We start from the raw sequence: 27758 nt of genomic DNA on the forward strand, positions 1-27758 counted from the left end.
CGAGCTGCGCTCCCCGCCCCCCTGAGGTCAGAGGCGGGAACCCGCTAGCTCAGCTCCCGGGCCTCCGCGGACCGCGGGGCGGGGAAGGGGGGGCGGTGCCGGGCCGCGGAGGGGGCGGAGCCCCCGAGGCTCCTCCCCGCGACGGACGCTGGAAGAGCGGCCGAGCGGCCCGGCGCCCACTCGTCCGAAACTGGTGCGCAGTGGTGGGCGCGGCGGCGCAGGATGGGCTGGTGCGGCTGCGGCTCGGGGCTGCCGCCGTCGCGGCTGCTGCTGCCGCTGCTGCTGGCGGTGGCCGGCGCCGGCGCGGCCCCGCGCTCCGCGCTCTACTCGTCCTCTGACCCGCTGACGCTGCTGCAGACAGAGACGGTGCGCGGCGCGGTGCTGGGCTCCCGCAGCGCCTGGGCCGTTGAGTTCTTCGCCTCCTGGTGCGGCCACTGCATCGCCTTCGCCCCGACGTGGAAGGCGCTGGCCAACGACGTCAAAGGTGAGGGGCGAATCTCCTCGCGCCCCCGGGGCCGATCCCCACCACCTGCCCGGCCGAGGCCTCTCCCACCCGGCCCTCCTCCCCCCGGCCCGGGGCCTCCGCCCACCTCTTCCTCTCTGCCCCTCGCACTTCCCCGGCGGTTTCCAGCCCTCAACTCCATTTTTGGCTCCCGCGCCTCGCAGTCTCTTTCCCCTTGGCCGGTGTCCCGAGCTTCTCCCCACTCCCGGCGGCCCGGGCCCTCACACCTGCTCTGCTTTCCCGTCGGTCCTCAGCCGGCTTACTGCCCCCATCCCTGCGCCGGCCTCTCCTTTGTTCGTCCTCCTGCTCTGCTGACACCTTAAGGCCTCCGCTGCAGTCGCCTTTGGCGGTCCCTTTCCTCTCGCACAGGGACCCATGTCGCCTTCCTGCCGAGTTCCGCAGCTGCTGTGGGATCAGTGCTGGGGAGAAAAGGAACTGACACTCCGTCTGCCAACCCCTTGGCTAGTTGACCCAGCAGCCACCTAGACGTCTCTTCTCAGCTTTACTTTTGAGACACAGTTTTGTGGGTTCTAGGCCTCTCCTGACCCAAGGCCTCCAGCTCATTAGCTTCTGGGCCACGCATCTTCTCTCTTCCCCTTGGCCATGCACCCTCTCAGACCCTTCTGTTTTAACCCATGAACCCAGAGGCCTGACTGAAGGCAGCCTCTTGGTGTGTGTTTGGCCCTTTGCTCTATGTTCCTATTCAGTGGCCTGACCCTTAACACCCTATTTCCTTGATTCTAAGCCCCTCAGTTGTGGGACATACCATTCATTGACTAGCAGCCTGAGGGGGTAGAGAGGTAACAAGACCACTAAATGTATCGATATTTAAAGGTGTACTCTATCAGAGAAATGATAAATTAAAAAACAAACAAACAAAAACAAGACTAGAACTGAAAAAAATATGACAATAATAGTAATTAATATTTACAAGTGCTTACTATACGTCTGACACCTTCCTGGCTAAGTACATGACGTGCATTATCTCAGAGTTTCCTTTCCAGAATTGAAGGATCTCTGTGGTGTCACACAGCTGCCTAGCTCAGATACTGGGTGTTTGGTGGGTGTGGTGGTAGTGATTTGCTTCTCATTTGTTGCCTCTGAATGAAGCTACTTCCTGATTGTGTTGCTAGGGCCCTAGCTTGGCTCCTGACTGGAAATGATCACTGAATGAGGACTGTGGGCATCTTAGGGAATGGGCCTCTTTCTAAAGAGAGACCTGGAACTGTTGTTTCCTTGCTGTGCTGTTGGTATTTTTTTTTAAGATTTTTTTTTTTTTATTCATTTGAGAGAGAGTGAGCACAAACCAGGGGAAGGTCAGAGGGAGAGGGAAAAGCAGACTGGCCGCTGAGTGGGGATCCCGATATGGGACTCAATCCCAGGACCCCTGGATCATGACCTGAGCCAGAGGCAGGCACTTAACCAGCTGAGCCAGCCAGGCGCCCCTGGTATTTCTTGATCAGCTCAACCATTCGTGGTAAAATAGTGCATTTGTAGGCGTTGGTTTTCAAACTCAGGCTCCCGCTTCCCCTGAGCAGCTTGCATCGTGGTTACTGAAGTGGCCAGATGGAAAGATGTATACATCTGTTAGCCGTACGGTCCTGGAAAAGTTACTTTTAACAAAACCGATAAACCATTTTACCTCCAGTGTGTATGTAGACACTTGTCTGCCCGCCTCTCTGGTCCCATCACCTGAATGTGCCATTTCTCAGCAGCTCCTCTCACTGTTTGGGTGCTATCAACACATCTGGTCAGGGCAAGGGGGAGGAAGAGTGTTGAGCATGGAACTGGAACACCTGAGGGGACATTAGGTGTTCAGGGGACCTTGTGGACCAGAAAATCATAAAAATCCCCAGGTCAGTTTCCACCTTGAGGTTATGAGAGGGCTCTAACGGCCGCAGATGAACTCCATCTAGAAGATTCTTATGTCTTAAGAATGCTGAAGGGAAGGTTTAGCTTCCAGCTGACTTATGTGTTTGGCCTCTTGCAACCCAGAGTTTTCCAGTGAATCGCATAGCCAGACACTGACCCAGCTTACTCCTGGGCGAGGGTTGCTGCTTCCAAAAGGGGTCTTGCCCTGGTGCATGGAGTGACAGTCTTTCCCTAAAAAAACGCAAATCGAAACTTAATCTCCAGGAAGGACAGTGGAAGTATCAGAGTCTGTGGAAATGAACCACAGCCAATGGGAAGTAGGAAACCAGAGGTCTCCCATGAGCCACGGGGTTGGGTCAGCCCCCTTAACAAGATCGGGTTGGGGGGAGAACCAGCCGAATCTGGTGTCAGCCTGTGGTAATAAAGAATGCCCCCACTCCCATCCAACGGTGAGGCCCTGCTGAGAAGCCAGGGTTGGGCTTACATCATCTCTGTATTCCTGAGGTTCCTTGAGAAAATGGTTGTGGGCCAGCAGAGGGTTCAGACGCCACCCTGGGGCCTGTGGGAGTGTGCCCCTGCCTTCTGCCAATGGTAGGAGTATCTGGGGTAGGAGCAGTGAGAGTGTGGAAGGTCATGAGGGGGGAGAAACATTCTGCAGCCCTGCCCGGCTGGCCTCAGGCCTTTCTCTGACTGGCTAGGGCGCATTTATTCAGTGACTTGTGGGATGGGTTCTCTGGGACAGTTGTTGCCATGGGCCAGAGCGCTGGCTTCTGTAGATCTGGCTCCTCCCTTTCTGGTCCAGGACAGCTCTTGTGTCATCATATGTTTGGGAAATTGATTGTGTTCATTTTAGATCTTCATTACTCTTCACTGGCTAATAAATCCCGTAAATATTTGTTAAGTGGCCTCTGTATGCAGAACATTGTTTACATTGCAGTTTGGGAAATGAGCTACACACTGCAGGAAAATTGGCAACAGTGAGAAGCTGTGTTTGAAAAAGGCCAAAGGAGTGGCTCAACTGTTTCTTGTAGAAACTCAGGACAGGGCGAAGTCATGGAGGGCTAATCTGTCAGCAGGCCTTAATTTAAGCAGTTATTTATTACACACTGGCCTTAGGCACTTTGCTAAGGGCCTTTACAGGCCACTAGTACGTATATATATGACCTTTATGAAAAAATATCTGAGCAATCGATGGGTTTTTTTTGTTAACAGGTAAGTAACTTGCCCGAGATTGTGCAGATACTGGAGGAGGTTCTCGAACCCATCTCTTTCTCTCCAGAACCTAGGGAGGTGGAGGGGTGGGTGAAGGAGGAGGAGTCCTCTGGGTGGGAAAATGGCCTCTGCCAAGCCACAGAAATGACAGTTATAAGGCGTGGATGTTTGGGTGACACTGAACAGTGGTAGTTTGCCGTCTTTCCTTTCCCCGGTGTAGACCACCTCCCTTGTACCCCATGACGCCTTAGTGCAGAGCCTGGCACAGGGTAGGAGCCCACTGAACAGTTACGCAGGCCAATGGTATGAGCCTCACAGGATTCCAAATGAGAATGTAGTGACCAGGCCCTCTGCTGGTGCTGTGGCTCTTCTGGACTCAGGCCTGGAATGGCAGCCAGGTGTGAAGGCTAGGGAAGGCATTTTGTCTGTCCCGTGACCTCACTGCCCAGAAGTCTGCAACAGGGAGGAAGGGATGCGGTGGTGATGGCAGGGCACAGGCTAACTCCCTGTCAGGAGGACTCCTGGAGACTTGCATGGAGGTCTGGTTCTGACCACTTGACTAACTCTTGGTGGTTTGGGTGGCTCTGGCCTCTGTCTTAATAGGAGCTTGCTTAACACGGGGAGGACTTGTGGCCATTTTCCTTGCTGAGAGTTGTTTGCCGTCCAGCACTTGAACAGCTGTTCGAGCTGTAAAGGACAGGAGAGGCCATCTACCCTGGTCCCTCTTTGACTCATAAGGCCCAGAAAGGAGACACATGGTGCTCATGGTGCTTTGACCACTTAGAGCTATGGGCAAGTCATGTGACCCTGGGTCCATGCACCTTCCTGGAGTGGTGAGTGGGGGCGGGGATCCTGCCTCTGACTTCAGAAGGAGCCCATGACCCCCCCTCACTATAGGGTGTCTCTTCACTTGCCACCCGGAGACCACAGGTGTCCAGTTATCCTTGTCTGCCCACCCGTCCCCCTCTCCATATGCTCATTTACTCTCTTGTTAATAGAGAAGTTACTTCGCCAGGGCAGTAATTGTGCCAGGAGACTTTTTTCTCCCCCGGAGTAGGGCTGGGCTGATACTGCTGATGTTAGGTGTTAAGCCTGCAGGTTGTGGTGTTTAAGTCACCTGACACTTTAAAAAGCCTCCCTCCGCCAGTTCTGCTCCTCGTTGACAACCGTGCACTTTACTTAAATGCAGCCTTGCTTTACCAGCGGAGCGCCCCGCTAAGGGTCCTCTCCATTCCTTGTACAATGACTAGAATGGATGGTCAGGCCCATGGTGATGAGTATCACATCAGATCGTCATATGTCATTATGGCTCAGTAAGGTATTGACGTTGATATTCCTGAGAAACATTCCTTAGCCAGGACTCCCAGCACCTGACTGGGCCCAGCCTACCCCTGTGCCTGGGGCAGGTAGGAACAGGCACCGGTTCCATTTCTTGGAGGGACAGGGAGTCAAGGTATAAAGATAAGGAATCACAGGGCTACCCAGGAGCAAGGGGCTGATGATTCCCAGGCATCCCCTTTCCCCCCGGCCCCCACTGCTAACGCCCCACTCCCCACCCCCCACCCCGGCTTTCCCGGTTGGGAAGCCCGCAGGGCAGCTCTCTGTCTTGGGCCTTCCTGAGACCAGGGGTTCAGATCCCAGATTTACCACTGACGCAACGTGCGGTGGGCATGGTTCGCGGATGTTCTTTTACAGGGGAGGAAAGCAGTTTCTGGAGATAATAGCTTCTGCCTTGCCCCCGAGGGGAGTTGCACATGGAACGAGATAAGTTAGGCACATAGCAAACTCTTCGTAAACTCTCTGTATGTACGGTATCATCATCTAAGAGCTGAGTCTCTGATAGTGACTGGGTGCTTGAGTTAAAGAAGCGTGTGTCGCTTGAAGACGGCACTGTTTTTTACCATTCTCTCTTTCACGGGGAAGGCTGTGATCAGAGCAAACAGCAAAAACAGAAGGGCAATATCCTGCCCCCGGTGAGGTGGCGGGGGAAAAGAAGAGGGTTTGAGTCTGGTAGCCCTTGGACAACTTAGAGACTTCAGTTGCTTTTTGTAGAGTTGGGGGGCTGGTGCCCCCCCTCCAGGAACAGTAGTGGGGAGAGGCGGTGGGTGCCCCCTGAGCGCTAGCTCCCTGTCCCTTCAGTCTTCGTGCCCCAATGGCAGCGGGCAGACTCTGGCCCTGGAGATGGTGGACTGTACTCTCAGAGAGGAGAGGAGCAGTTGAGGCCTCCAGTCCTTGGTCACCCTGCCAGGTGGCTTTGTGAGACCCCTGCTGGTGGCCCTCCCTGGTAGAAGGACAAGAAATTGTTCCTCTTCCACCCTTTTGTCCAATCGATTTACTCTTTTGAGAGGCGCCAAGTCTCTCCTGGGGGTTTCCCTGCACAAAGTGACCAGAGCCCAAGATGCAGAACAGACGGAGCCAAGCCTGGAGCGTGCCAGATGGCCATAGGGAGTGACCTGGGCCTCCCTCGGGCAGGGAAGAAGGCACAGAAGGGCGGCCTGGGGTGCTCTTGCCTGTGATCCAGGGCAACTCTTCTCGCGTGCCTTCCCAGGTGATGGCATCACGTTCACCCCTGGCCTGGACCCGCTACGCTGAGGCAGAGCTGAGAGACGCCATTCCAGCACCCGAGCTGCTGAGAGCTGGGCCCTTGCCTGGGTAGACTGTGTCACGGGGTCAGCAGTCACGGAGCACCTATTGTGTGCTGCTCACTGGGGAAGCCGGGCAGTGAGGATGCAGAAATGAATAGGCGCTTAGGGATGGACAGGCTTGTGTCTGTGGAGGAGACCTGAGCAGGGCCCTGTGCCACATGGTGGGCACCAGTCCATCCCACCCCGTGGTGTGTGTGGAGCCTGCCTTCCCGCTGAAGCAGCGTCACTGTGACGGGGAACTTGAGTAGGTGCCCAAGGGGCACCTGACCCGGAACCAGAGCTCAGGGGGCCTGCCTGGTAGAGAAGCCTGTTTTCTGCTTCACAGATCTTGGGCCGTGGCCCAGAATGGTGCCTTTATGTCCTCTGCCAGTGAGTTTCAGCGGAGGGAGGCCTGCAGCCTGGGGCCTGTTGCAGGAGCGGGGTGCCCAGGCAACTCCTCGAGCTTTTCATCTCCCTCCAGACTCTGGCCTCAGGGCTTCTTTTCCAGTGGTTCCTAGATTCCAGGTGCCTTTTCCTTCCTCCCCTGGGCTCCCTGCCTCCCTCTCTGGCAGGGGAGCCAGTCCTCACCACGTGTGTGCCACCCATGCAGGCTGGGCTGACTGCCAGTACCTCTGGCCACAGAGACCTTCCCGAGCGTCTGCCGGGGAGTTGTAAACCTTCGCCCTTCTGGAACTGATGCTCTCTGGAGGGCAGCGGGGACAGAGGCCATGTCAGGGTTTTTCCCCAGGGGTTCAAGCTCATCTGACATCTTTCTTCAGCCCCTGCAGCTTCCGTGCCCCTCCCCCACCACAGAATAATGGAGAACCGCAGATGCTATCACAGGAGAGCATTGCTTGTGCTATTAGCCACGTCCTGGGCACAGGCTAAGTGCAGAATGACCAGACTATCTCAGAGATCCTTCCTGAGGAAGGGATGACCTTTCTCGTGAGAGCCTTAGGGGCAGGCGCTCTGGGCATTGGTGTGGGGGGAGTGTGGCATGGGAGAGGTAAGCAGGCAGAGGTGCCGGGCGGCCCCTCTTACTTACCTAGTTGTTTTTCTTTTCCCTTCAGACTGGAGACCGGCCCTGAATCTCGCTGCCCTGGACTGTGCTGACGAGACCAACAGCGCAACCTGCAGAGACTTCAACATCCCCGGCTTCCCAACCGTGAGGGTGCGTGACAGGGAGGGGAGAGCAGGCGTGGTGCCAACTTCCCGTGCTCCCCTGGCCTCAGAGCTCCGTGGGGTCCTCCCATTGGCTTCAGTCACAGCCCCTGGAGCACTGTCCCTGTGCTTGATGAGACACCTGCTGTAGAGGCAGCAAGGCATGTGAATTGGGAGGTTTGTTGGGTCTGGCAAGTTCTGCCCTTTAAAAAGGAAGGGGCTGTGGCTGGGGAGGGTAGTTGCGATGGGCTGATTTCAGCTGCTCTGATTTGAGCTGTGAGGTGGTTATCGCCTGGGCTGGTGAGAACCCCCAGCTCCCAAGGGCCTCTTTCCAATTCTTCTCCCTCCTGACTCCCAGCCTTCGAGGCCTGATCTAACCCTATAAAACCCAATTCAGGCTCTGACCCACCCATGGTCAGGATCAGATTCAGGGGGCCTGATGACCTCCCAGAAAATACCAGCAAGCTTCATCCTCATCAGGCAAGTGCCTTGAGTCCAAGTAGCTCAGAAGTGACCTGTCAGGGTAGCCTCACCCATGGTCAAATGCCAGTGCCTCAGGCGGCGGGGATCGCCATCACGGGAGTCATCACAGCCAGCGCATGAGGGCTCTGTCACCCCAGCTCTGGCTGAAAGTAGCATGAGCTCGCCAGTGAGGCCTTGCCTGACAACCTGCCCACTGTGGGGCATCAACAGCTTAATTAACATCTGAGCAACTTCCAAGGCTCTCAAGTGGGAGGTTCTGGGAAGCTGAGAATGGCAAGGCTATGCAGTTATACTCAGTGCCCTCCCCAGGGCTCAGGCCCAGCTATAATCCAATTAGTTTGCTTCCAAATTAAAGAATCAGAATCTGTCTCCCTACCTCCAGCTATAATTAGCCTCCTTCTACCAGAATGGCATCTAGAAAAGCATTTCCTCTGTAACCACTAAGAATAATCTGGAAAGGTCTCTGAAAGCTAAAATGCCAAGCATTGTCCCCTGAACAAGATCTCTGAGCTCAGGGGCCTCCAGTTCCAAGCAGAACCAGGAGCCGGATTTCAGCCTAATTACTCCAAGAGAATTTGTCTAGGAAGCCAGGCTCCAGGCTCCAGGCTCCAGCCAGAACGTCCAGCTTGAATTCCACGTGACCTCTCTATTCCTCATGCCCAGTGAAATCCTGCTGGGTTCGAGATTCCCACAGACTGAGAGGGCTCCTTCCTACATGCTTGTTACCACGTGGGGTCAGGCCTAGAACCCAGGTTTAGCTGAGACCACATCATTTAGAGGTGCCAGTAGAGAGATTGCTTATCAGTCATCTCTTTCCAGTAAAAGACCTCCCTGGCAGGGCCATTGCTTTGCTTTATTCTCATCCCGAGAAACATGTAACTGAAAATACTCAAAATTACTAATGGGGGGCGGACGAGGATCTCTGTTGCTTTTGCTGAGCCAGGGTGAGCAGCCCTGTGTGGGAAGTTGTGGGAAGACCAGTGTATCTGGAGGAGTCCTCGTTCACAGGCTGATGCTTCTCTCAGTGAAGACTGGCCATGGGGGTCCAGCCCCCTGGGAGCGGGATGGGCATTGGTGCCAGGGCCGGCTCAGGACATCGGGTGGGGGCTTGCATTCTGTGGGACCTGGCACCCGAGGCTTGGTGTTTCCACCTGGGAGAGGCCGGGGCTCGGTGGGTGTGAGGAAGGTCCCGAAGCTCCCAGCATCTACCCCAGTCACGCAGCACACGTAGCCTGAATGCCTCAAGTGATTAATCATCTCCTGCACCGCCCAGCTGGCTGTGGGAGGGGAGCTGGGAGGGCCCTGCGCTGGAAGGGCCCTGGGCTGGTTGTCTTGACCTTCCCCAGCCTCTGCACGGGCAGTGCCTGGCTGGGCCCTGGCAGTTCAGTTTCAGCCGGGAGAGGCCCTCAGTGCCCTGTCCTCAGGACTCGAGCCCAGGGGGCAAGTGGTTCTAGCTCCCACTGGGTCTCTGCTCTAAGGCCCTATGAAGTAAGATACATCCATTTCACAGTGAGATCCAGAAGTTGGTTTGTATGTGATCGCCAACACGAAAGTCTCATAAAACAATATTTATTCTTCCTAAATGCAGGACCCGCTGCTATTTTCTGTTCCATTTTTTTAAATTAATTATTTTTCCATTTATTTATTTTTTAAATACTAGCCGTGATTCGCTAAATTGATGTTACAGTTCAGGTTGCTTCTAATGTTTAGAAAATGCCACTCAAACAAATTGCAGATCTCCAGAGAGTCTAGTGTGCCTGTGGGCATCATGGCTGGACTCCCTGGAAAACAGGGCAGACCCTCACGGTCAGCCTGGCTGCCCGTGGACCTGTCTGCTGCCCACCCTGGGGTTGGGCCTGTTCTCGCTCCTACCCATAAAGGCTGTGAGAACTCTAAGATGAGAGCACATGTTGAACAGGGGAAGAGAGAGTGTTGCTGGTATGATGGAGACAGACCCACACACGAGGCTGGGTCACCCCCAGGTACATGTGTCATTGTCCCTTTCCTCTGCCTCCTGCCCCTTGTCACCATTTGCAAGCAGTGAGCTTCCACTAGCCCCGCCTATTTAGCAAACACCTGGTCCTGCAGGTCCTGCTGTGTCAGGAGCCCATCAGACTGGAGCTGGAGCTCAGCTGGAAGAAAACAAAGGTGTGGGGGAGGGAGGGAGGGACTAGTTGGCAACAGGTTCCAGCTGGCACCTAGGGAACCTAGAAGCTGGAACTCGTGGGGAGGGGCCTTGCCATGGGCCACAGGAGTGCCGTCAGGGGGTCATCCGTCAGGACCCCTTGTAGCCCAGCTGGAATCAAGATTCCAGAGAGCATCAGCATTGGGGTGGGAGAGGACAGAAATCTCCCCTTTGCAAGATTCTGAGATAATTGATGTGGGTTCAAATCCTGGCTCCACTGCTTACTGTACATACTGGATATGACTCAGAAGATTGTTTAACAGTGCCTCAGCAACAGGCCTCAGTGTCCCTTGTCTGTAAAAAATGGGATGATAATATCTATACCTAATAGGATTGTTGCCGAGTGTGACGTGAGGCCTTACATGTGAGAGGGCCGGGACATCTTGTGGGATAGCTTGGAGTTCAGTTAATGTTACTGTCCCATCTCCTCCCTAAGTCACCCTGTGGAGCCCACCGTAGCTCGTCTGTGGGCACTGCATTTAGGCAGTCCGTCAGTCAGCAGCTACTGAGTGCGTGTTTGCTGGGGGCCTTGAGGTTACCAGCCCGCCGGTAGGCGGGGAGTGATCTGTATGCAGCGGATGCCGGAGGAGCTCCCCAGGGCTCGTTGAGCCCTTTCCCTCATGCATCAGAGAGAAGGGGACTTCCCCTTGGTGTTGAAGGCTGCATGGGGTTGGGCTAGGAGAGGAGGAATGCGGGCCGAGGAGGAGGTAAGAGCAGAGGCCCTGTGTGGGCAGAAGTGTGTGACATGTCGAGAAGACTGGTCTGGCTGGGGCAGAGGCTCATGGGCAGGGCTGAGGCAGGACGGTAATGTCAGGGCCCTGAATTCGGGGCCGGGAGGTGGATACCCTGTGGGGGTACAGAGGCTAGGCTGTTACCTTCTGTGACCCTTGTGAGGGGGGAGATGTCAAGGAGGGTGACTCCGCCTCTCTCTGGAAGAAGGATATGGGCCCCCAGTCGCCTCCACAGTCAGTCTCCGGCATAGGAATGGTTAGCCCTGTGGATCCTCCTGGGCTCCCCGTAAGCTGTTTGGAGACTGGGTCATTTTCCTTGAAACTTGTTTTAAAAGCTTGGATTCAGTGTCATCGATGGTCACCACTGGAAAGTCGCTTCCCATTCAGCTTTACTTGACCCCTAGAAAGGCAGCTGATGTTGGTGTTGCTTCTTGACAGTTTGGTAAAGACCCACCTCATGCCTCTGGGGAGATGTGGAGGTCTTCCAGGAGCACCAGCGCTGGGGAAGGCAGAGGCTCCTGTGTGAGGTGATGGAAGGAAAGGGACTGGGTGCCGACTGCTCCTGGAAAAAAGAAAACTCGCTGCTGTCATCTTAATTACCTGTTCCCAAGGAGTTGTGGTGGTTTCCCCTGGGAAGGCACATGCCTCCAACAGCTGACTTAAGAAGGATGCATTTTAATAGAGGATAAAAATGTGCCCTGACTAGATTTTAATATGCGTTTCACATGAGCATCTCAATGATCAAAGGACAGAGGTTCTCTGTTCGACTGAGCAGATGTCTTCTGAGTCCTAGACACTGTGGGGCTTGCCGAGATGCCCAGGTGTAGTCCTATCCTCAAGAAAGTTCAGGTTTCAGGCCCATCATAGCTGAAGCATAGGGAAGAGGGGCAGTGGAAGGTAAGTTTTGGAGTTTGGGTCAGATCCTGGAAGCCCTCAAAACACAGTGAGTTTAGACATTATTCACTGGTAATGGGCGGGGGGGTGGGGATCATGGAAGAGATTTGAGGAGTGATCCGATCGGACCAGAATGGTGCCACTAAGCGAAGTGGCAATGATGAGCAGCTGGGGGATTAAAAGATGGAGCGGATTAACATTTCTGACCTCACAGAGGGACAGGTAGGGACTGGTGCATTAGTCCAGGAAATAGGTGGTAAGCCCTGGTCTGGACAAGGCAGCTGGCCCAGAGGACTGTTGAGGAATCACAAAGGCCAAATTCACAGACCTTGTCCCCTGACTGGCGGAGTGGAGTTGAGGGAGGAGAAGATGCTGGTCTGGTTAACAGGGAAGGATATGGGGTGAGACAAGGAACACAGATGGAGAAACAGGTTGGGAGGGCTGGCTCGGTCTTGGAGGGCTGGCTCGGTCTTGGAGGGCTGGCTCGGTCTTGGAGGGCTGGCTCGGTCTTGGAGGGGTGGCTCGGTCTTGGAGGGCTGGCTCGGTCTTGGAGGGCTGGCTCGGTCTTGGAGGGGTAGCTCGGTCTTGGAGGGCTGGCTCGGTCTTGGAGGGCTGGCTCGGTCTTGGGTGGCTCGGTCTTGGAGGGGTGACTCGGTCTTGGAGGGGTGTGGGGGGCTGGTACCTGTGTGGAGGGCACCAGGAGGAAACAAGTCTAGGACAGATGAGGACTTGAGACAAAGGGTTCAGATTGCAAATCATTTAGCCCAAGTACATGACGTCGGCAAGGAAGACAAACAGTAGGCTTGTTCGTTCGCTCATTCACTTGCTCTTCATTCAAAAGCATGGATTGACCCCCTGGTTTGTGACGATTCTTCCCAGGGCTTTTTAAACAGAAAGAGTGTCAAGAGCTGATACCTGGCAGGAGGAGAGACTGGGGGCAAGAGATTGTGGGGGCAGCAGACACAAGACAGGAGTCAGGGAGAGGCTAGGACAAAGGCGGGGGGGAGGCTGGCAAGGTGGCCAAGCAGGCCTGCTCAGTTTTGGCTGAGGCAAGGGAGGTGGCAGCATGCAGGCCAAGAAGGAGAGCGTCGGGGATATGTGCTACCAAACATGGCAGCCCCTGGCGCTGTGGGGAAGGCAGGCAGTGCTAACAACAGACACTGCAGAGAAAGCAAGGGAGGGGAGCCAGAGTGGTCAGTGGAACTGATGGCTCATGGGCGTGAAGAGAGGGGCGGTCGGAGAGGCAGAGCAGACCCTGCTTTGAGAAACCTGGCAGCCCAGGGAAACGGGACCTGCAGTAACTGGAGGGGGGAGGAGGGCTTCTCTCGATTCCCATCCACCTTCCCTTCCTGTCCTTTTTGTTATTTTATTTTATTTATTTTATTTTATTTTATTTTATTTTATTATTTTATTTTATTTTATTTTATTTTTATTATTTTATTTTATTTATTTTATTATTTTATTTTATTATTTTATTTTATTTTATTATTTTATTTTATTTTATTTTATTTTAATTTAATTTAATTTTATTTTATTTTATTAATTTTATTTTATTTTTATTTTATTTTATTATTTATTTATTTTATTTTATTTATTATTTTATTTTATTTTATTTTATTTATTTTATTTTATTTATTATTTTATTTATTTTATTTATTTTATTTTATTTTATTTTATTTTTAAGAAATTAGATTAGGAGGATCAGAATGTTTGTAGGCATAGGGAAGTTGCTGGCAGGAAAGGGGAAAGAGAGACTGATAGGGAAAAGTTCCTAAGAGCATGAAGTGTGGGAGCTGGGGCTCCAGTGCTGTCCTCACTTTGGAAGGCAGATGGGAGGCGTCTGAGGACAAAAGGGATGGCTGTGTGGTAGCACAGCATACACGGAGGGACACAGGGGGCCTTCCCGTAGCCCTGCATTCCGGGGCTGTGTCTCCGAGTCCCTGCATTCTCCTGGGTCAGTCTTGCTGGGGCTCCTGCCTGACTCCCCGCTGCCCCCAGCCAGGGCCTTCAGAACGCTCAGCTGGGGGCCGGCAGCCTGCCTTTAGAAGGAGGTAAGGTCAGCCCCCTTCCGTAAGGCACGTGCTCAGATCTGGGGGAGGGCGTGGTGGCCGAAGAAAAGTGACCATGCTGCTTTTCATGACTGAAAATAACAGCTGTAGCTGCGTGGGTCCGCCCTAAATTCCCACAATTCAGGGAATTTATGAGCATTTTTACACGTGTTAGGATAACGTATAATTTCACTCAAAATTTGTTCAGGAGCTGCAAAGAACATTATTATAAATATATGTGGCATGTATCAGCAAATGGTTTCCACCCAGAATAAAAGTTTATATTGATGGTCTAAGAAGAGAGAGAAAAAAGCAGTTCGCAGGGGTTAGGAGCCAGGTGAGGGCAGCGGGAACAGGAGAAGGTTGCAGGTGGGAAGAGATGGGTGGCTTCTGTGCATCTCTGTTGTTCTTCATGTGGGAAGATGGGCAGGTGGCCTCTGAATTTTCGGGTTCTGCCTACAAATGGCTGAGATAAGCACACACTAGCTGATCAGTGTTTCCTAGTGTTTAAAAGGTGGAACAAGGGAAAGAAGGGGATGATGATAATCCTGCAGTTAACATTTATTGATCCCTTACTGTATGCACCAGACACAAGCACTTGAGATGTATCTTTTTTTTTTTAAGATTTTATTTATTTATTTGAGAGAGAGAGAATGAGATAGAGCATGAGAGGGTCAGAGGGAGAAACAGACTCCCTGCTCAGCAGGGGGCCCGATGCGGGACTCGATCCCGGGACTCCAGGATCGTGACCTGAGCCGAAGGCAGTCGCTTAACCAGCGGAGCCACCCCGGCGCCCCAAGATGTATCGTCTTTGAATCCTCACAGCAGTTCCTCAAGGTGGATGGCGCCATCCTCATCTTAAAGATGGGGAAGGCACAGAGAGGTTAATGGATTACCCAAGGTCACACAGCAGGTGCATCGCAGAGCCAGGTCTTGTATCCAGGTCTGGTAGACCCCAGGGCCTGCACTCAGCCACCAGCTTGGAATAAGGCCAGATGGCCATGCTGTTGCAGGCAGAGGCCCAAGGAAGCTACAGGTGGGCCCCGAGGATCTCAGGAAGAGTCTTCTTCCTGGCCGGCAGGCTCTCTGCCAGTCACTGACATGGCTGTCTGTCTGTCAGGACAACTAAACTTTATTCCCTCCTGAGCCCAGGAGAGCACAGGCCAGAGCCCTGGCAGCGGTCGTGCCACTTAGGAGAAGCCCAGATTGTGAAGACTTGCCTTTTGTTCTCTCCTCTTGCCCAGGGACTGAGCCTGGAGTGTCCTCTAAAGGGGAAGAGAGGACAAAGTGATGAGTTAAATTGACCTCTCTCTAACAAGACTTGTGTCTGCAGCGCCTCGGGCCCACCCTTCAGCAGGACCTGACCTGGAGACCCCTCCCTTGGTGGGGTGTCTGCCGAGCCAGGCTGCGAGTTCTTGGTGGACAGACACCAGCCTCTAAGGACAGATTGCCTCAGAGGGCAGCTGACATTTTCTGGGGGAAGTATGAAGTGACTTTGTTTTCTCAGTTAAGTCTGCCTCATCCACTCATTCACGCATGAATATTTTCATTCATTCATTTGAAGACGGAGAGACGGCCCACCACACGTGGAGTGTGTAAGCTGCTGCCTGCGCCTTGCTGGGTGCCTCAGAGCCGTGGGGGTGGGGGTCGGTACAGAGACAGTGGGGACAGGAATCTGCGTCCAGCTCCAGGAGCAGATACCTCACTGTTCTCCTTTTACAGGTGAGGAAACTGAGGCTCACAAAAGTTAAGTAATTTGCCCCACGTCAGCCCCTTTAGTAGGCAGCCGGGTCTTAGACACGGATCCATCTGGCACTGGGATGGTAGTCTTAGCTCCGTGTGTCACTGACTCTTGCCTCTGTGTTTGCTTCCAGTTCTTTAAGGCCTTTTCCAAGAATGGCTCAGGATCAACGCTGCCAGGTGGGTGTCCTGGTTCCAGTTGTCAGGATTTTCTTTTTCTTTCTATTGGGTTACTACTGAGGTGAGGAGAGCCTAGCAAGGTCCACAGGGTGAAGAGTTTCCCAAGTGAAAGCAGAGTTTGTGTTTTCCTGGGGCCTTCCCAGCCAGCCTGGAAGATGCCTTCTGGAAAAGGAGGCTGAAGAAGCCCTTCTGTTTTGGTCCATTGAGGGTCCTGGGAAGAGGGGAGGGTCACCATGTACACAGGCCAACCCTTCATGTCAAAATGGGGTTGACATCCAGAGGGACAGACCAGACAGCCTCCGGGGAAAGCACTCCTGGGCTCCAGGCCTGAGGGACTGTTTCCTGCCCTCTGAGGGATGGGTCTTCTTGTATAACTTAGGGCCACAGAAGAAGACCCCACCCCACTGCTCTAATAGAGAAGGACTGACACGTGCTCTGTTTCTCTCAGAACTAGCCTGTGCCCCAGGCCCTTTGTTTTAGTGAAGCTGACAAGGGTGCTGGGACTCTTCTCCTTCCCTCCTCATGCACCCCCTCCCCCGTGTCCGTCTTCATCCAGTGGCTGGTGCTGATGTGGAGACGCTGCGGAAGAGGCTCATCGACGCCTTGGAGTCCCATAGTGACACGTGGCCCCCCGACTGTCCCCCGCTGGAGCCGGCCAGGTATTCGGGGCTGGAGCCGACTTGGTGCAGCGTGGGCCAGGATCACAGGCCTGGGAGCGAGAGGGTTGCAGGGACAGCTGCAGGGGGGGTACGAAGGCCTTTGTCTCCGATGCAGACACCTCTGTGGGCTAGAACCCAGAGCCGCTCGGGAGCAGCTCATAGAAGAATCCCTGTCGCTGGAGGTCCTCCCTGAGGAGCCCTGGCTTCGTGGGACCGACAGGGGGACAAGGGGCCGTCCTGCTGGGTGGGAAGGAAGAGATGGGCGAGGGTTCTTCAGGCCATACCTGCCTCTGCTTTTCACAGTCTGTCCTCAGGAATGTTTCGGGGGTGCAGCAGACTTCACATGATCTAACCTGGAGGGGGCACTGAGAGAGTGGACATGCGGATGAAGAAGGGAGGCTCAGAGGAGAAGGGAGCCCTGTCTGTAAAAAGAAGTGGTCATCCTTCTGAGCGGTGGCTGTGCCTGGGGGGTGGGGCACGTGACTGTTGTGCCGCAGAGCATCAGGCATGGTGGCTGGTGGCCCGTATCTGCCTGCCAGGCGGGCTGCCAGGATTGCCTCTTCTAGGAGAGGAAGGGGCACGGTGCCTTGCGTTAGCTCTCCCTCAGAGGATAAATCGAGAACACTAGGTCTTGCCCTCCCTGATGAGAACTCGAGACAAGATAGAGCCCACCTCAGGGATTCCTGCCAAGAAGGAACAAATCCAAGGACCAGCAGACATTGCTGGAGGGAGCCCAGCCTCAGAGCACAGTGAAGATTCCAGGGCCTGGGGAGCCTCATGAAGGAGGCACTGATGCCCCAGGCCCTCCACATAGATTTACTGATGTTGTCGAAAGCCATAGCCCTGCCGAGAGAGTGTGCTTCTAAGCGTCAGTTGGGGTTGAATCCAACCCATGATTTCTTTTTTTTATCAACTTGCCCAGGTGTCCATCCTCCTGGAGGGTCCCACGGAGACCCTGGGCCCAGCGTTTGTCTTGCTATGGTTTGGGGCTGCACAACTAGACCCCTTCTCTCCAGGAAACATTCCCACCAGCCTGCCCCTTACTTACATTTCTCAACGACCGTGTCCGTCTCTCTCTTTCTTACGTACACACATCCTTCATGGTGCATTTTCAGTCCCAAGAGATCTTAAAAGCCTCAGATCAGGTAAACCTGCCAACCTGCTGGGTACTAAACACTGGTCCATATTCACTAAGCCTTGCCCTTACCCAGAACATAGAGACCCCTGGTCTCAAAGCCCCACTCCCCCATCCTCCGCCTCCTCCCCAGACCACCTCGTACTCACTCCAGATTCTTAAAAGAGACAGCGTGAAAAAAAAAAAAAATCGAGGTGGGCCAAATGGAGAACCAACGTGTGGGGTAGCAGAGGCAGCATCCTCTGAGACTAAGGGTTTGGCTTGCTTCCCCTGGAAGGCAGGCAGGGGGAGACTTCCACGGAGCCTGGGGTGGAAACAGGAGGGCGGTATATGGCTGTGCCCACGGTGTTGTGCCAGCCGCACCTGGGTCCCCAGCAGGTCTGTGGATGGTCACTGCCGCCCTTGTCTCTTGCAGGCTGGAGGAGATTGATGGATTCTTTGCGAGAAACAACGAAGATTACCTGGCCCTGATCTTTGAAAAGGAAGGCTCCTACCTGGGTAGAGAGGTGAGCTGCCCCCAGGGTCCCCACAACCCCAGGGTAGCGGTCGGGAGAGAGCCCAATGAGTTCAGGGGCAGGGCTGTTCCAGTGAATTCTAGGGTCTCGGCCACGTGTGCTTCTTAGCCCAGCACTGGCCTGACCCCTGCTGGGGGACCCAGGAAGTGTGGGAGCTGGACCTTTCCATTTGAAAACCATGTCTTTTTTATTTCCCTCATTGAACCCGCATCTATAACATTCATTGAGCCCTGGACTAGAGTCCTGGCACACGTAATCACTAATCTTCACAATTAGGGTTGATAATCAGGTAACATGTTAAAGATCCCCCGGCCAGTGAATTGGTGGGGCAGGGCTTTGAACGAGGTCTGTGAGCCCCACAAGCCCCGGTGGTTTCCACACTGCCCCACCCCCGCAGAGTTGGAGCTCGGGATCGGGGAGGGACCGTCAGGAGGAAATGAGGTCCCTTGCCACGTGAAGCTGGTAACAGAACAGGCAGGTGTGAATTTCCACCCCTTGGTGATCTGTCTGTAATCAAGACCCCGCTGCCCCAAGCCCCATTTCCCTCTCCGGAAAGCAGTGATCATTACCTTTCCTCAGAGCATTGCCAGCACAGTCCAACGAGGCAGGTTAGGGAAAGGGCCTGGATTGGTAGCTGGCACAGAGTAGGTGCTTTTTAAAGATCCATTCCTCTGGCCTCATGCAGAGTGCTTTTCATTCTGCCGCTGGCTCACAGACTTCTCTAGACCCCTTGCGGGCTTTTCCCGGGCGCTGAGGGGGGATGGGCCAGGGCATGGATGAAGTCCCAAGGCAATGCAGGGACCCAGAAGAGGCATGAGTGTGGAGATGAAATCAAACCCCACCGTTGGCTCCGAACGGCTTTCCTCCTGAAACTCATCAGGCAGATCCAGAGAGCTCCGGGCTGTCTAAGCCCGGAGTCCCAAGCCTCTAAGCCCCGAGAGGGGAAACAGAGGGAGATGGGGCAGGGCGGGGCGCGGAGCTTTGCTGAAGCACTGCCTGACCCTTCTGGGGTCCAGTCCAGGCCTGGGGTCGTTCCTGTCACGAGGATGTGATTAATAAATGTTTATTGGAATCAAAACTTCTCCCTACTGTCCCCCAGGGGCAGGGACCCTGTATCCATGCAGAGGTGCTCAGAGATGGTTAGTTTGAGAAGCAGGAGGGCACAGTAGCCAAGAGCCCAGACTCTGGAGCCAGATTGAACTGGGGTTTACTGCCCAGTTCAGGAGCTTGCTAACTGTCACCCCAACACTTGATTTCACTGCTCAGCCTCTGTGTTTCCATTTGCAATAGGCATTTTAGGTTTTTTTTTATTTATTTTTAAAGATTTATTTATTTGAGAGAGCGAGAATGAGAGAGAGAGAGAGAGAGAGCGCACATGAGAGGGGGGAGGGTCAGAGGGAGAAGCAGACTCCCCGCTGAGCAGCAGGGAGCCCGATGGGGGACTCGATCCCGGGACTCCAGGATCATGACCTGAGCTGAAGACAGTCGCTTAACCAACTGAGCCACCCAGGCGCCCAAGGCATTTTAGTTTTTTAGTGAACACTTATGGACCTACTATGCACCAGTCACTGTTAACACATTTTATAAAATTAACCCCTTCGGTCCTCTTAACAGCGCTCTGAGGTTGGTAGGTTTGTTATTATTTCAATTTTGCAAGTAAAGAAATTGAGTCAGGGGGAGATTTAGGCCAGTGGGGCCAGGATGCAAACCCAGGCAGCCAGAGTAGACTGTGCCTGCTGGCTTGGTCTCCTAATAATGGTTCCTGTTTCATAGCATTATTTTGAAGATTCAGTGAAGCAGTCTATAAATAGCACATAATACCTACTCAGTAAGTTAGCTAATATGATTTTTCACCTTATTTCTTTCAAGAAATAAAATCATGTCTAAGTATGTTTTTCTGATTTGGAATATAGATAGAAAGTCTTATAAGTATAAGAATAAAAGTAAAACCACATTTTATTGTGCTTTCTACAGATTGCTTTCATTGGAAGAAAATTATATTAAATTGGACTGCCCTAGGAAATCCAGGGTGTGTGGTGTGGAGTTCCAAGGCCCCTGTCCTGGGCAGCCTGTGACTCGTGTGCCCTGTGGGGTGGATGTGGACTTGTCCACTCTCTGAAAGGCTTAGAGTCTGGATGGCCCCCACCCCCGACACGTCTGTCTGTCTCCGCAGGTGACTCTGGACTTGTCCCAGCACCAGGGCATAGCAGTGCGCAGGGTCCTGAACACGGAGGGTGACGTGGTGAGCAAGTTTGGGGTCACTGACTTCCCATCTTGCTACTTGCTGTTTCGGAATGGCTCTGCCTCCCGGGTCCACGTGTGAGTGCAGTGTGTCCCTCTGTCCCCTGTCTCCTCTCCCCATGTGTGCATCCTTTCTGCCCTCCCAGAGAAGCCTGCCGGGGCCTCTCACAGGGGCTGCCAGGTTCTTTCTCCTGCATTTCCTCTGATGAGCCCCCACTGCAGGAGGAGCAGCTGCCTGTCCTGGGCGGGGCGGGGGAGCGGTGGGCAGTGCCAGGCACGCGGCCCCCGGCCCCCAGCTCAGGAGTCCGGCCTCAGGCTCCTGGTGCACTCACCGCGGCTCCGGCACCCTCGCCACCGCAGCCCTGGCCCTAGTCCCCATCCTCCTCTGTTCACAGACTCTTCGCAGGCTGCAGGCCTGGCAGGCACTCAGATAGGCCTGACTCTCCCTCCCTTTGGTTTTCTAATTGCAGAAAAGTTCATTAGGAGCTAGACAATAGCCGGTTCCAAAATGCCAAGAGAAAACAATCAGGCCAGCCGCAGCCGCTCTGTCAGGCTTCTGCCGCTGAATGGCCCGTTAAATGGCGCCAGATGGTGCCTTGGTGCCCTCCCTGGGCAGATGATTGATGTCGCCTGGCTCCTGCAGGCAGGAGCTCGAGGGCCAGGGAGATCACAACTTGCCTGAGGTGCCCAGTGAGCTGCCCTGCGGGGCCATTAGTGCCATCCCGGACAGAGGCCAGGCAGGGCGGCCCGGGGCCCTTGCCAGCCCCAGTTGCCAAACAGCACCGAGCCAGCCTCGTCAGGGAATTCTGCCAGGGGGAGGGAAGCCTGACGGCTGGCTGCAGGGGGATGGGGAGGGACAGAAAGTGCCAGTCTTGCTGAGGGGAGGAGGCATCGTTTCCTCGCTTGGAGCTGGTGGAGGGGAAAATTGTTTGTGACGACGCTGCTCCTGAGCCATCTGCTCCTTGGATAAACATCGGGCAGGACCGTGGAGGGGAAAGCAGGCTTCCTGCTGCCAGCCCCCCTGGGGTGTCCCGTCCCACCCTCCCTCCAGGTGGCCATGACCAGGAGGAGGGGTCCTCTGCCCTCAAGGACTCTCTACCAGAAGATAGAAAGAAATCAAAAGGATTGTACAAGGATTTGAGAATTTTAGTGTTGTTGTTACTACCTGTTTTTTAAAAATCAGGTATCAAACTCCCTTGGGGAAGTAATGTGGCCCCTGGTACCTCAGAGCAAGCTTGTGAGCGGGCAACCTCCCTTGGTCTCTGGTGAAGGTAGTCGGACCCCGCCATCCTGTCCGCGGGCAGAAGTAGCTCCTTCCCGCAGCCTCTCCGGGACAGGCTGAGGAATTCTGAGGCCCGCTGCTTTTCCAGATGGGCCTTTGACCTCAGACTGGTGTCAGAGAGGCTTTCCACAGCCTGAGTGGTGGGTGGAAAGGCTAAAGTGAGGCCTGGGTGCCTTGGTTTGACCTCCCTGAGGATGAGACCAAACCAGCTTCAAGTATCTCTTCATAAACATTTCTGTCAAGGGGCGCCTGGGTGGTGTAGTCAGTTGAGTGTCCGACTCTTGGTTTTGGCTCCGATCCTGACCTCAGGGTCATGAGATCGAGCCCTGCATCAGGTTCTGCACGCGGCGCAGAGTTTGCTTGAGATTCTCTCCCTCTCCCTTTGACCACCCCCCCCTACAATAAATAAATAAATCTTTAAAAAATAAATTAAAAAAATAAACATTTCTGTCAGTTGAGCCACCTGCCTCCTCTCCTGACATGAATTTGTCCTGGCGTCCGTTTCTCCATACTCACTGCCTCCCCTCTGTGGTTTCTCCCCTCACAGGCTTGCGGAATCCAGGTCCTTCTATACCGCTTACCTGCAGAGGTTCTCCAGCGCCGCCCAGGAGGTTGTCCCCACCAAGGTCGTGCCAACCACTGCTCACACGGTAGCTCCCACCGTGTGGAAAGTCGCAGATCGGTAAGGCCATGCCCACTGCCCTCCCCCCAGCCCTGCTGGGGGGGATCGCAGACCCCGGCCTTCACACCACACTCTGTTCCCTGTCTTGAGCTTAGCGCATGCCTTTCCAATCCCAGACCCCCCGAGGGCTGGCCTTGGCCTTTGGGCTCCCCTGGCTGCTGACCGTACACAGAAGAGTCATGGTTGTGTGGCAACGGTGTCTGCTGCCTGTGGGAGGTGCCAGACAGCATTTACTGGAGGAGCCTGCAAGCCAGACAGCATTTACTGGTGTCCTTCGTGATGGGACGAATGCTCTGCAATGCCCATATTTCTTAAACGTAACGCTATTCCAGACCAAGTAGAATCAGCTTAGAAGGATACTCTGTGGCCTTTCAACCAACTTCCCACCCGAGCAACTCTCTCTTCCCCAGATGTTTTTGAGTATCTGCTACACACTAGGCACTGTAATACAGATGCACACAGATATGCAGTCCCTTCCCCCAGAGAGTTTACAGTCCCTTCTAGGAAGTTACTGACCTCATTTGAATGCCTCTAGTGCTGGAGAGCTCACTACCGTCTGGGGTAGCCTGTAATCTTTGTGCACAGACTAACCATGAGGAAGCTGCTTTTCTCTCCAAGGCTCCTTGGCTCTGCTCTTGCAGTAGAATTCCTGCTCATTGGGCAGGAGATGGGGCTATAAGCCTCTTGCATTGGCACCCGGCGGTATACCAAGTAGAAATGGCTAAGCGGGGAGCTCAGAGTTGCATCAGGAAGGTGGCCTCCACAAGGAGCCTGTACAAGAGAACTGGGGGAAAGGTCATCTGATTTCCAGAGGATTTTGCGTCCCAGCATGAAGGACTTTCAGGGTAGAAAGCACTAATGGGGAGATTTTTTTTTTTTTAAAGATTTTATTTATTTGAGAGAGAGAATGAGAGATAGCACGAGAGGGAAGAGGGTCAGAGGGAGAAGCAGACTCCCTGCTGAGCAGGGAGCCCAATGTGGGACTCGATCCCGAGACTCCAGGATCATGACCTGAGCTGAAGGCAGTCGCTTAACCAACTGAGCCACCCAGGCGCCCCTAATGGGGAGATTTTTAAAAATCAGGAAAGAAGGAGAGACTGAGAGGTGGGAACGGTCATTATGGTCTTTCACATTATGATGATTCACATCATTCAAATTACAGTAGCTGACACTTACTGGCTTTAGGTGCCAAACTCTGTGCTGGGCACCTTCCATACATGATCTCCTTTAGTCACGGGGCCACGTCTTGAGGCAGACCCCAAGAATGGAGGGGTACTGAGACCCAGGACAGCACAGTCGGGCCCAGAGGGTGGAGCACAGTGGTCACAGTGCTCACCCCATTAGCTGACCCTGTTGGTTCCCTGCAGTGTTAGGAGGTAGGAAGTAATCAGTTCATTTTACAGGTGAGGTCACTGAGGCCCAGAGGGGTAAACTGAGTTGCCTCCCAGAGCTGGCTCACTGTAGAACTAAGGCCAGAACCCAGGCCGCAGGAGCATGGGTGGAGAAGCAGCCAACACATGACGAGCCCTTTGCTTCAGAAGCCCAAGTCCAGACCCGGGCTTCTGGGGCAGCCTGCTTGGAGCCTGCAAGCTTTCCCCCCGGGGCTGGGATCAGCCCAAGAGGTATGACATGGAGCCTCACCTGCTACCCAAGGCCTGGCAGCTGCAAGGACATCAGCCCCCCCCAAAAAACACACCACTTCCCCTCCTAACCCCTCAACTCCCACCATGCCCTGCCTTGGTGGGCAGCCAGAGCCTTGGTCTTTCAGAGAGGGCCCAGCTTTTCCAGAGCCACATTATTTGGGTGCACCTATTGGTCTGTCTGTCCCTAGGGATCTTTGTTCAGAACAGGGAACAAAACTCAACCTTCTGCCAGCAGCCTAATTAAAAGCACCTTTAAGGAGTCACAGGAGGCACTGGCCCTGAGCCTGTACAAGGCCCCCCCCCCCCCACTTTATGCCAGGAGCTGCTGAGGGGCTTACAGTTGTGCTTTTATTTATTCCTCTCAGCAACCTACCCATGAGCAATTTATTATTTCTTTATTATAATAAATGAGGAATAGAGGCTCTGGGAAGTTCAGTAATCTACTCAAAGTCACAGAGCTAGTTAGTGGCGGAGCCTAGTGCTAACTTACAGGACTCTGTGACCATCGGCATGGCCCTCCCCTTCTCTCCCTGTAGCCCTGGGTGCTGTCCCCAGCCCCTGTCCTGCGGTTAACCCTTTCTCTCTCCACCTCCTTCTGGGTCCTCAGCTCCAAGATCTACATGGCTGATCTGGAATCTGCACTGCACTACATCCTACGGGTAGAAGTGGGCAAATTCTCTCTCCTGGAGGGGCAGCGCCTGGTGGCCCTGAAAAAGTTCATGGCAGTGCTGGCCCAGGTGAGCAGGGCCCCAGCCTCCCTTGCCACACCTCCCTCGGGAGCTCCTGATCTGGCTGGACATCTGGACCCACAGCTGTCCCCGTCCACCGTGGGCTGCTACCCTGCAGTCTCAGTCATACCCTGCCCCGGGCTCGCACTGCCAGGGACAGCCCCCTTCCCAGCCCACCCTATGCAGGTGGCTGGGGAGGGCAGGGCCAGATGCCCTGGGGAATGTTCCCCGCTGATTCGGTGACTGTGGCTCTGCCTGAGTCTTCCACCACAGTCTGAGCCTGGAGTGTAGCCGTGGTCACTGGGGAAGCAGGACCCATGGATGCCACAGGGAAGGAAAGAAGCCTTTTCTGAATCTCCTCTCTTCCCTCTCCGTCACTGATCATAGTCTGACCAGGGCCTTGGCCCTAGCCACGCCTGCCTTATTCCTTTGTAGTTTCCTGCCGACATGGCTACTCTCTGAAGTGCAGCTCCTACCTGTTGGGGCTCTGCTGTGTGTCAGGCATTTAATCCTCCTGCCTTTGCCCAGTGGCAAGTATTACCCCCATTTAAGAGGCCCAGGTTGTTCAAGGGACTTGCCTTATGCCTCCCAGTGAGGAGGTGTTATGAGGATCTGAGATCTCTGGCTGCAGAGCCTGTGGTCCTTTCTTTGCCACACAGCCTCCCCATCTCTGAAGGTGAGGTGCAGGCCCCCTTCCCCCTGCACCTGTCTCCTTCTCCCTCCCCGCATCCTTCTGTCTGCTTCCACATCCCCTGCCAGTGCTGCGCTACTTAAAACCCAAGGCTCTGGGCTGCTGAGGACTGCTGAGTCAGATGCGGGCCTGGTCCCCTCCACAGGCTGACTACTGACTCAGCCACCCCGCGCCCCCCCCCCCGCTCCCCCCACCCGTGTCAGGTCTGCGGGCAGCCGGCGCTACCTCTGGCGGTGATCTGGGCCTCCCAACAGGAACTGCCTGCCAGTCTCAGCCCGTCCTGGCCTTCAGCCCACCTGGCTCAGTCTGCGTGGTGCTGTTGCAGCCTGAAGCCCTCGGCCCCTCCCCCAGGTCCGTGCTCTCTCCTGGAAGCAGCGGGCTGGACTGGCCACTGGGTGGCGTGCGGTCACCAGCGTTCCCGCTCCAGGCAGAGGGTGACTCCCTGAAGTCCAGAGCCCTTAATTCATCCTTCCTCCTGACACCAGGGCCTGAGAAGGAGGAAGGGTCCAAGTCAGGATGATGGGCGAAGGTCAGTGAGAAACGCTGACTTGAAGCTGTAAATTCATGTTGAGAGCCCAGAGGCCCGAGTGAGCTGACCGAGAGGGAGCATGTCAGAGACCAGATTCTTCCGGCCACTTCTCCCTCGGGGCCAGTGGCCAGCCCTGGAGGTTTGATGGGAATATGTAATGGCTTTTTCAGGGGACCAGGTCCATGGGCAGGTTTTTCTGTTTCGTGATCATTCTTTGCTCTTTTTCCTCCACAAGTTTCTCAGTGTCTTTGTCCTCTTGGCCTGGGTCTTGGTGGTTTTATCTGACCTGCTCCGCTGGCATCCCTCCCCTCTCCTGGCCCCCGCCCCGGGTATGTGTGTGCATGCGCACGCACGCACACTATCTCTTCTCCTCCCTGGAGTCCTTGTGGTTTTAAAGTGCTGATACTAATCAGATTTCAGTTGACTTATTGTCAGAGTAGCTTTTCATGTTCCTCGGAGACTCTCGGGAGTTACCATCAAGGTCTGGACCTTGGCTACAAGCCCCCGGGCCGCCTTGTCCCCACCAGCAGCCCGTGGAACACAGATGAAAGGCTGTTGGCTGGCCTCGCCCAGCAGTCAGCTGGTCTGTCAGAAGATGACCCGCAGAGAGGACCGCGTGGCCCAGGTTCCCAGCAGCCCTGGGAAGCCACGCAGGTGCTCAGCCTTTCTCCCAGGGGCAGTGTGGGGTCAGGGTCAGCCTTGAGAGAGGGAGGCCTGAGGGCCCGGCCTCACCTGGAGCCTCAGTCCTCTCCCCGCCCCTTCCCTCACCTTGCCAGGTGCCCCAGAGCAAAGGTAGCGAGGAACCCGGATTTGTGTCTGAGGCAGAATATTTTCCTGGTGGTTTTGGAGCATTTCAAGAAACTGCCTCGGCTCACTTCTGTGTAGCCCCCTACCCTCTGTGGGACCTCGGAGCTCTGGGGGAATTACTTTTCCCTCCCCAGCTTCCCCTTCTGCCTCCCACAGCACTTCCCTGGCCAACCCTTAGTCCAGAACTTCCTGCATTCCATAAATGACTGGCTCAAGAGGCAGCAGAGAAAGAAAATCCCCTACGGTTTCTTTAAAGCTGCCCTGGACAACAGGAAGGAGGTGAGTCTGGGGACAACTGAAGACCTTCTCCGTGCCCTTGGTGACTGGGGGGGGGGGGGTGGTGGAAGGGGTTAACCCTGTAGCCTCTGACCTCTACCCACTTGCATTCAGGGAAGGAGTCCTTGATCTTGGTTGGGCCCTTCCATCAATAATTAATAAACTGCTACTTACTGAGCTGCCTGCATGCACATCTCACCTCCTCTTCCCAGCATTAGCAGAAGGTAGCTCTTATCCCCATTTAGCAGATGGAGAAGCTGAGGTTAAGAGAGGTTAAGTAACTTGTCTAAGATCATAGAGCCAGTAAGTGGTTGGGCCGGGATTTCAGACGGAGCGTGAGCCACCAGTTGTGAGCTAGTTTGTCGCTAGTGCTCCCAGCAGCCTGCAGGCACATCGGGCCCCTCACACACAGCTGTACAGATGTGTCGGATGCCAAAGCTCGAAGGGACCTCAGAGGCCAAACCCCTCATTTTACAGATGGGGAAGCTGAGGCTAGAATGAGGATGTGACTTGGTCTGTGTCACGGCTTTTCAGATCTGCTGCTCCTCTGGTGGGTGTAGCCGGTGGAAGGGAGATGCCACCTTCCAGGTGACAGACTGAGGAGGGACCTCATTTGTCTCAGGGCTGTGTGCTGACCTTCGAGTCTCCTGAAGCTTCTTTCCTCACTGCCCACCCCGTTCTTTCTCTTCTGCATATATGCACTCGTGCACGTGTATGTTCCTCAGGGCACTGTGATTGCCAAGAAGGTGAACTGGGTTGGCTGCCAGGGGAGTGAGCCACATTTCCGGGGCTTCCCCTGTTCCCTGTGGATCCTTTTTCATTTCCTGACGGTGCAAGCAGCTCGACACAATTTTGACCACTCACAAGAGACAGGTGAGTCTGAGGCCTGTGTCCCCGCCCGGCCTGGCCCTGCCCTCCACAGGCTCCCCGCCACAGGC

At 54.5% G+C, this 27758-nt stretch overlaps 1 protein-coding gene across 1 annotated transcript in view; it reads left to right on the plus strand.

Moving 5' to 3' along the window:
* Nucleotides 1-83: 83 nt before the first annotated feature.
* QSOX1 (quiescin sulfhydryl oxidase 1) overlaps nt 84-27758 on the plus strand; it is a 34984-nt gene continuing 7309 nt past the window's right edge. The window contains exons 1-10 of the mRNA XM_027612707.2: nt 84-484; nt 7281-7381; nt 15587-15632; nt 16189-16291; nt 17842-17932; nt 20115-20260; nt 22012-22146; nt 24397-24526; nt 26701-26823; nt 27546-27693. Coding sequence (XP_027468508.2) covers nt 223-484; nt 7281-7381; nt 15587-15632; nt 16189-16291; nt 17842-17932; nt 20115-20260; nt 22012-22146; nt 24397-24526; nt 26701-26823; nt 27546-27693 — 1285 coding nt within the window. The 5' untranslated portion in view covers nt 84-222. The remainder of the gene's footprint in view (nt 485-7280; nt 7382-15586; nt 15633-16188; nt 16292-17841; nt 17933-20114; nt 20261-22011; nt 22147-24396; nt 24527-26700; nt 26824-27545; nt 27694-27758) is intronic.

Source organism: Zalophus californianus, chromosome 10 (genome assembly GCF_009762305.2).
Source record: "Zalophus californianus isolate mZalCal1 chromosome 10, mZalCal1.pri.v2, whole genome shotgun sequence".
NCBI classification, from domain to species: domain Eukaryota; kingdom Metazoa; phylum Chordata; class Mammalia; order Carnivora; family Otariidae; genus Zalophus; species Zalophus californianus.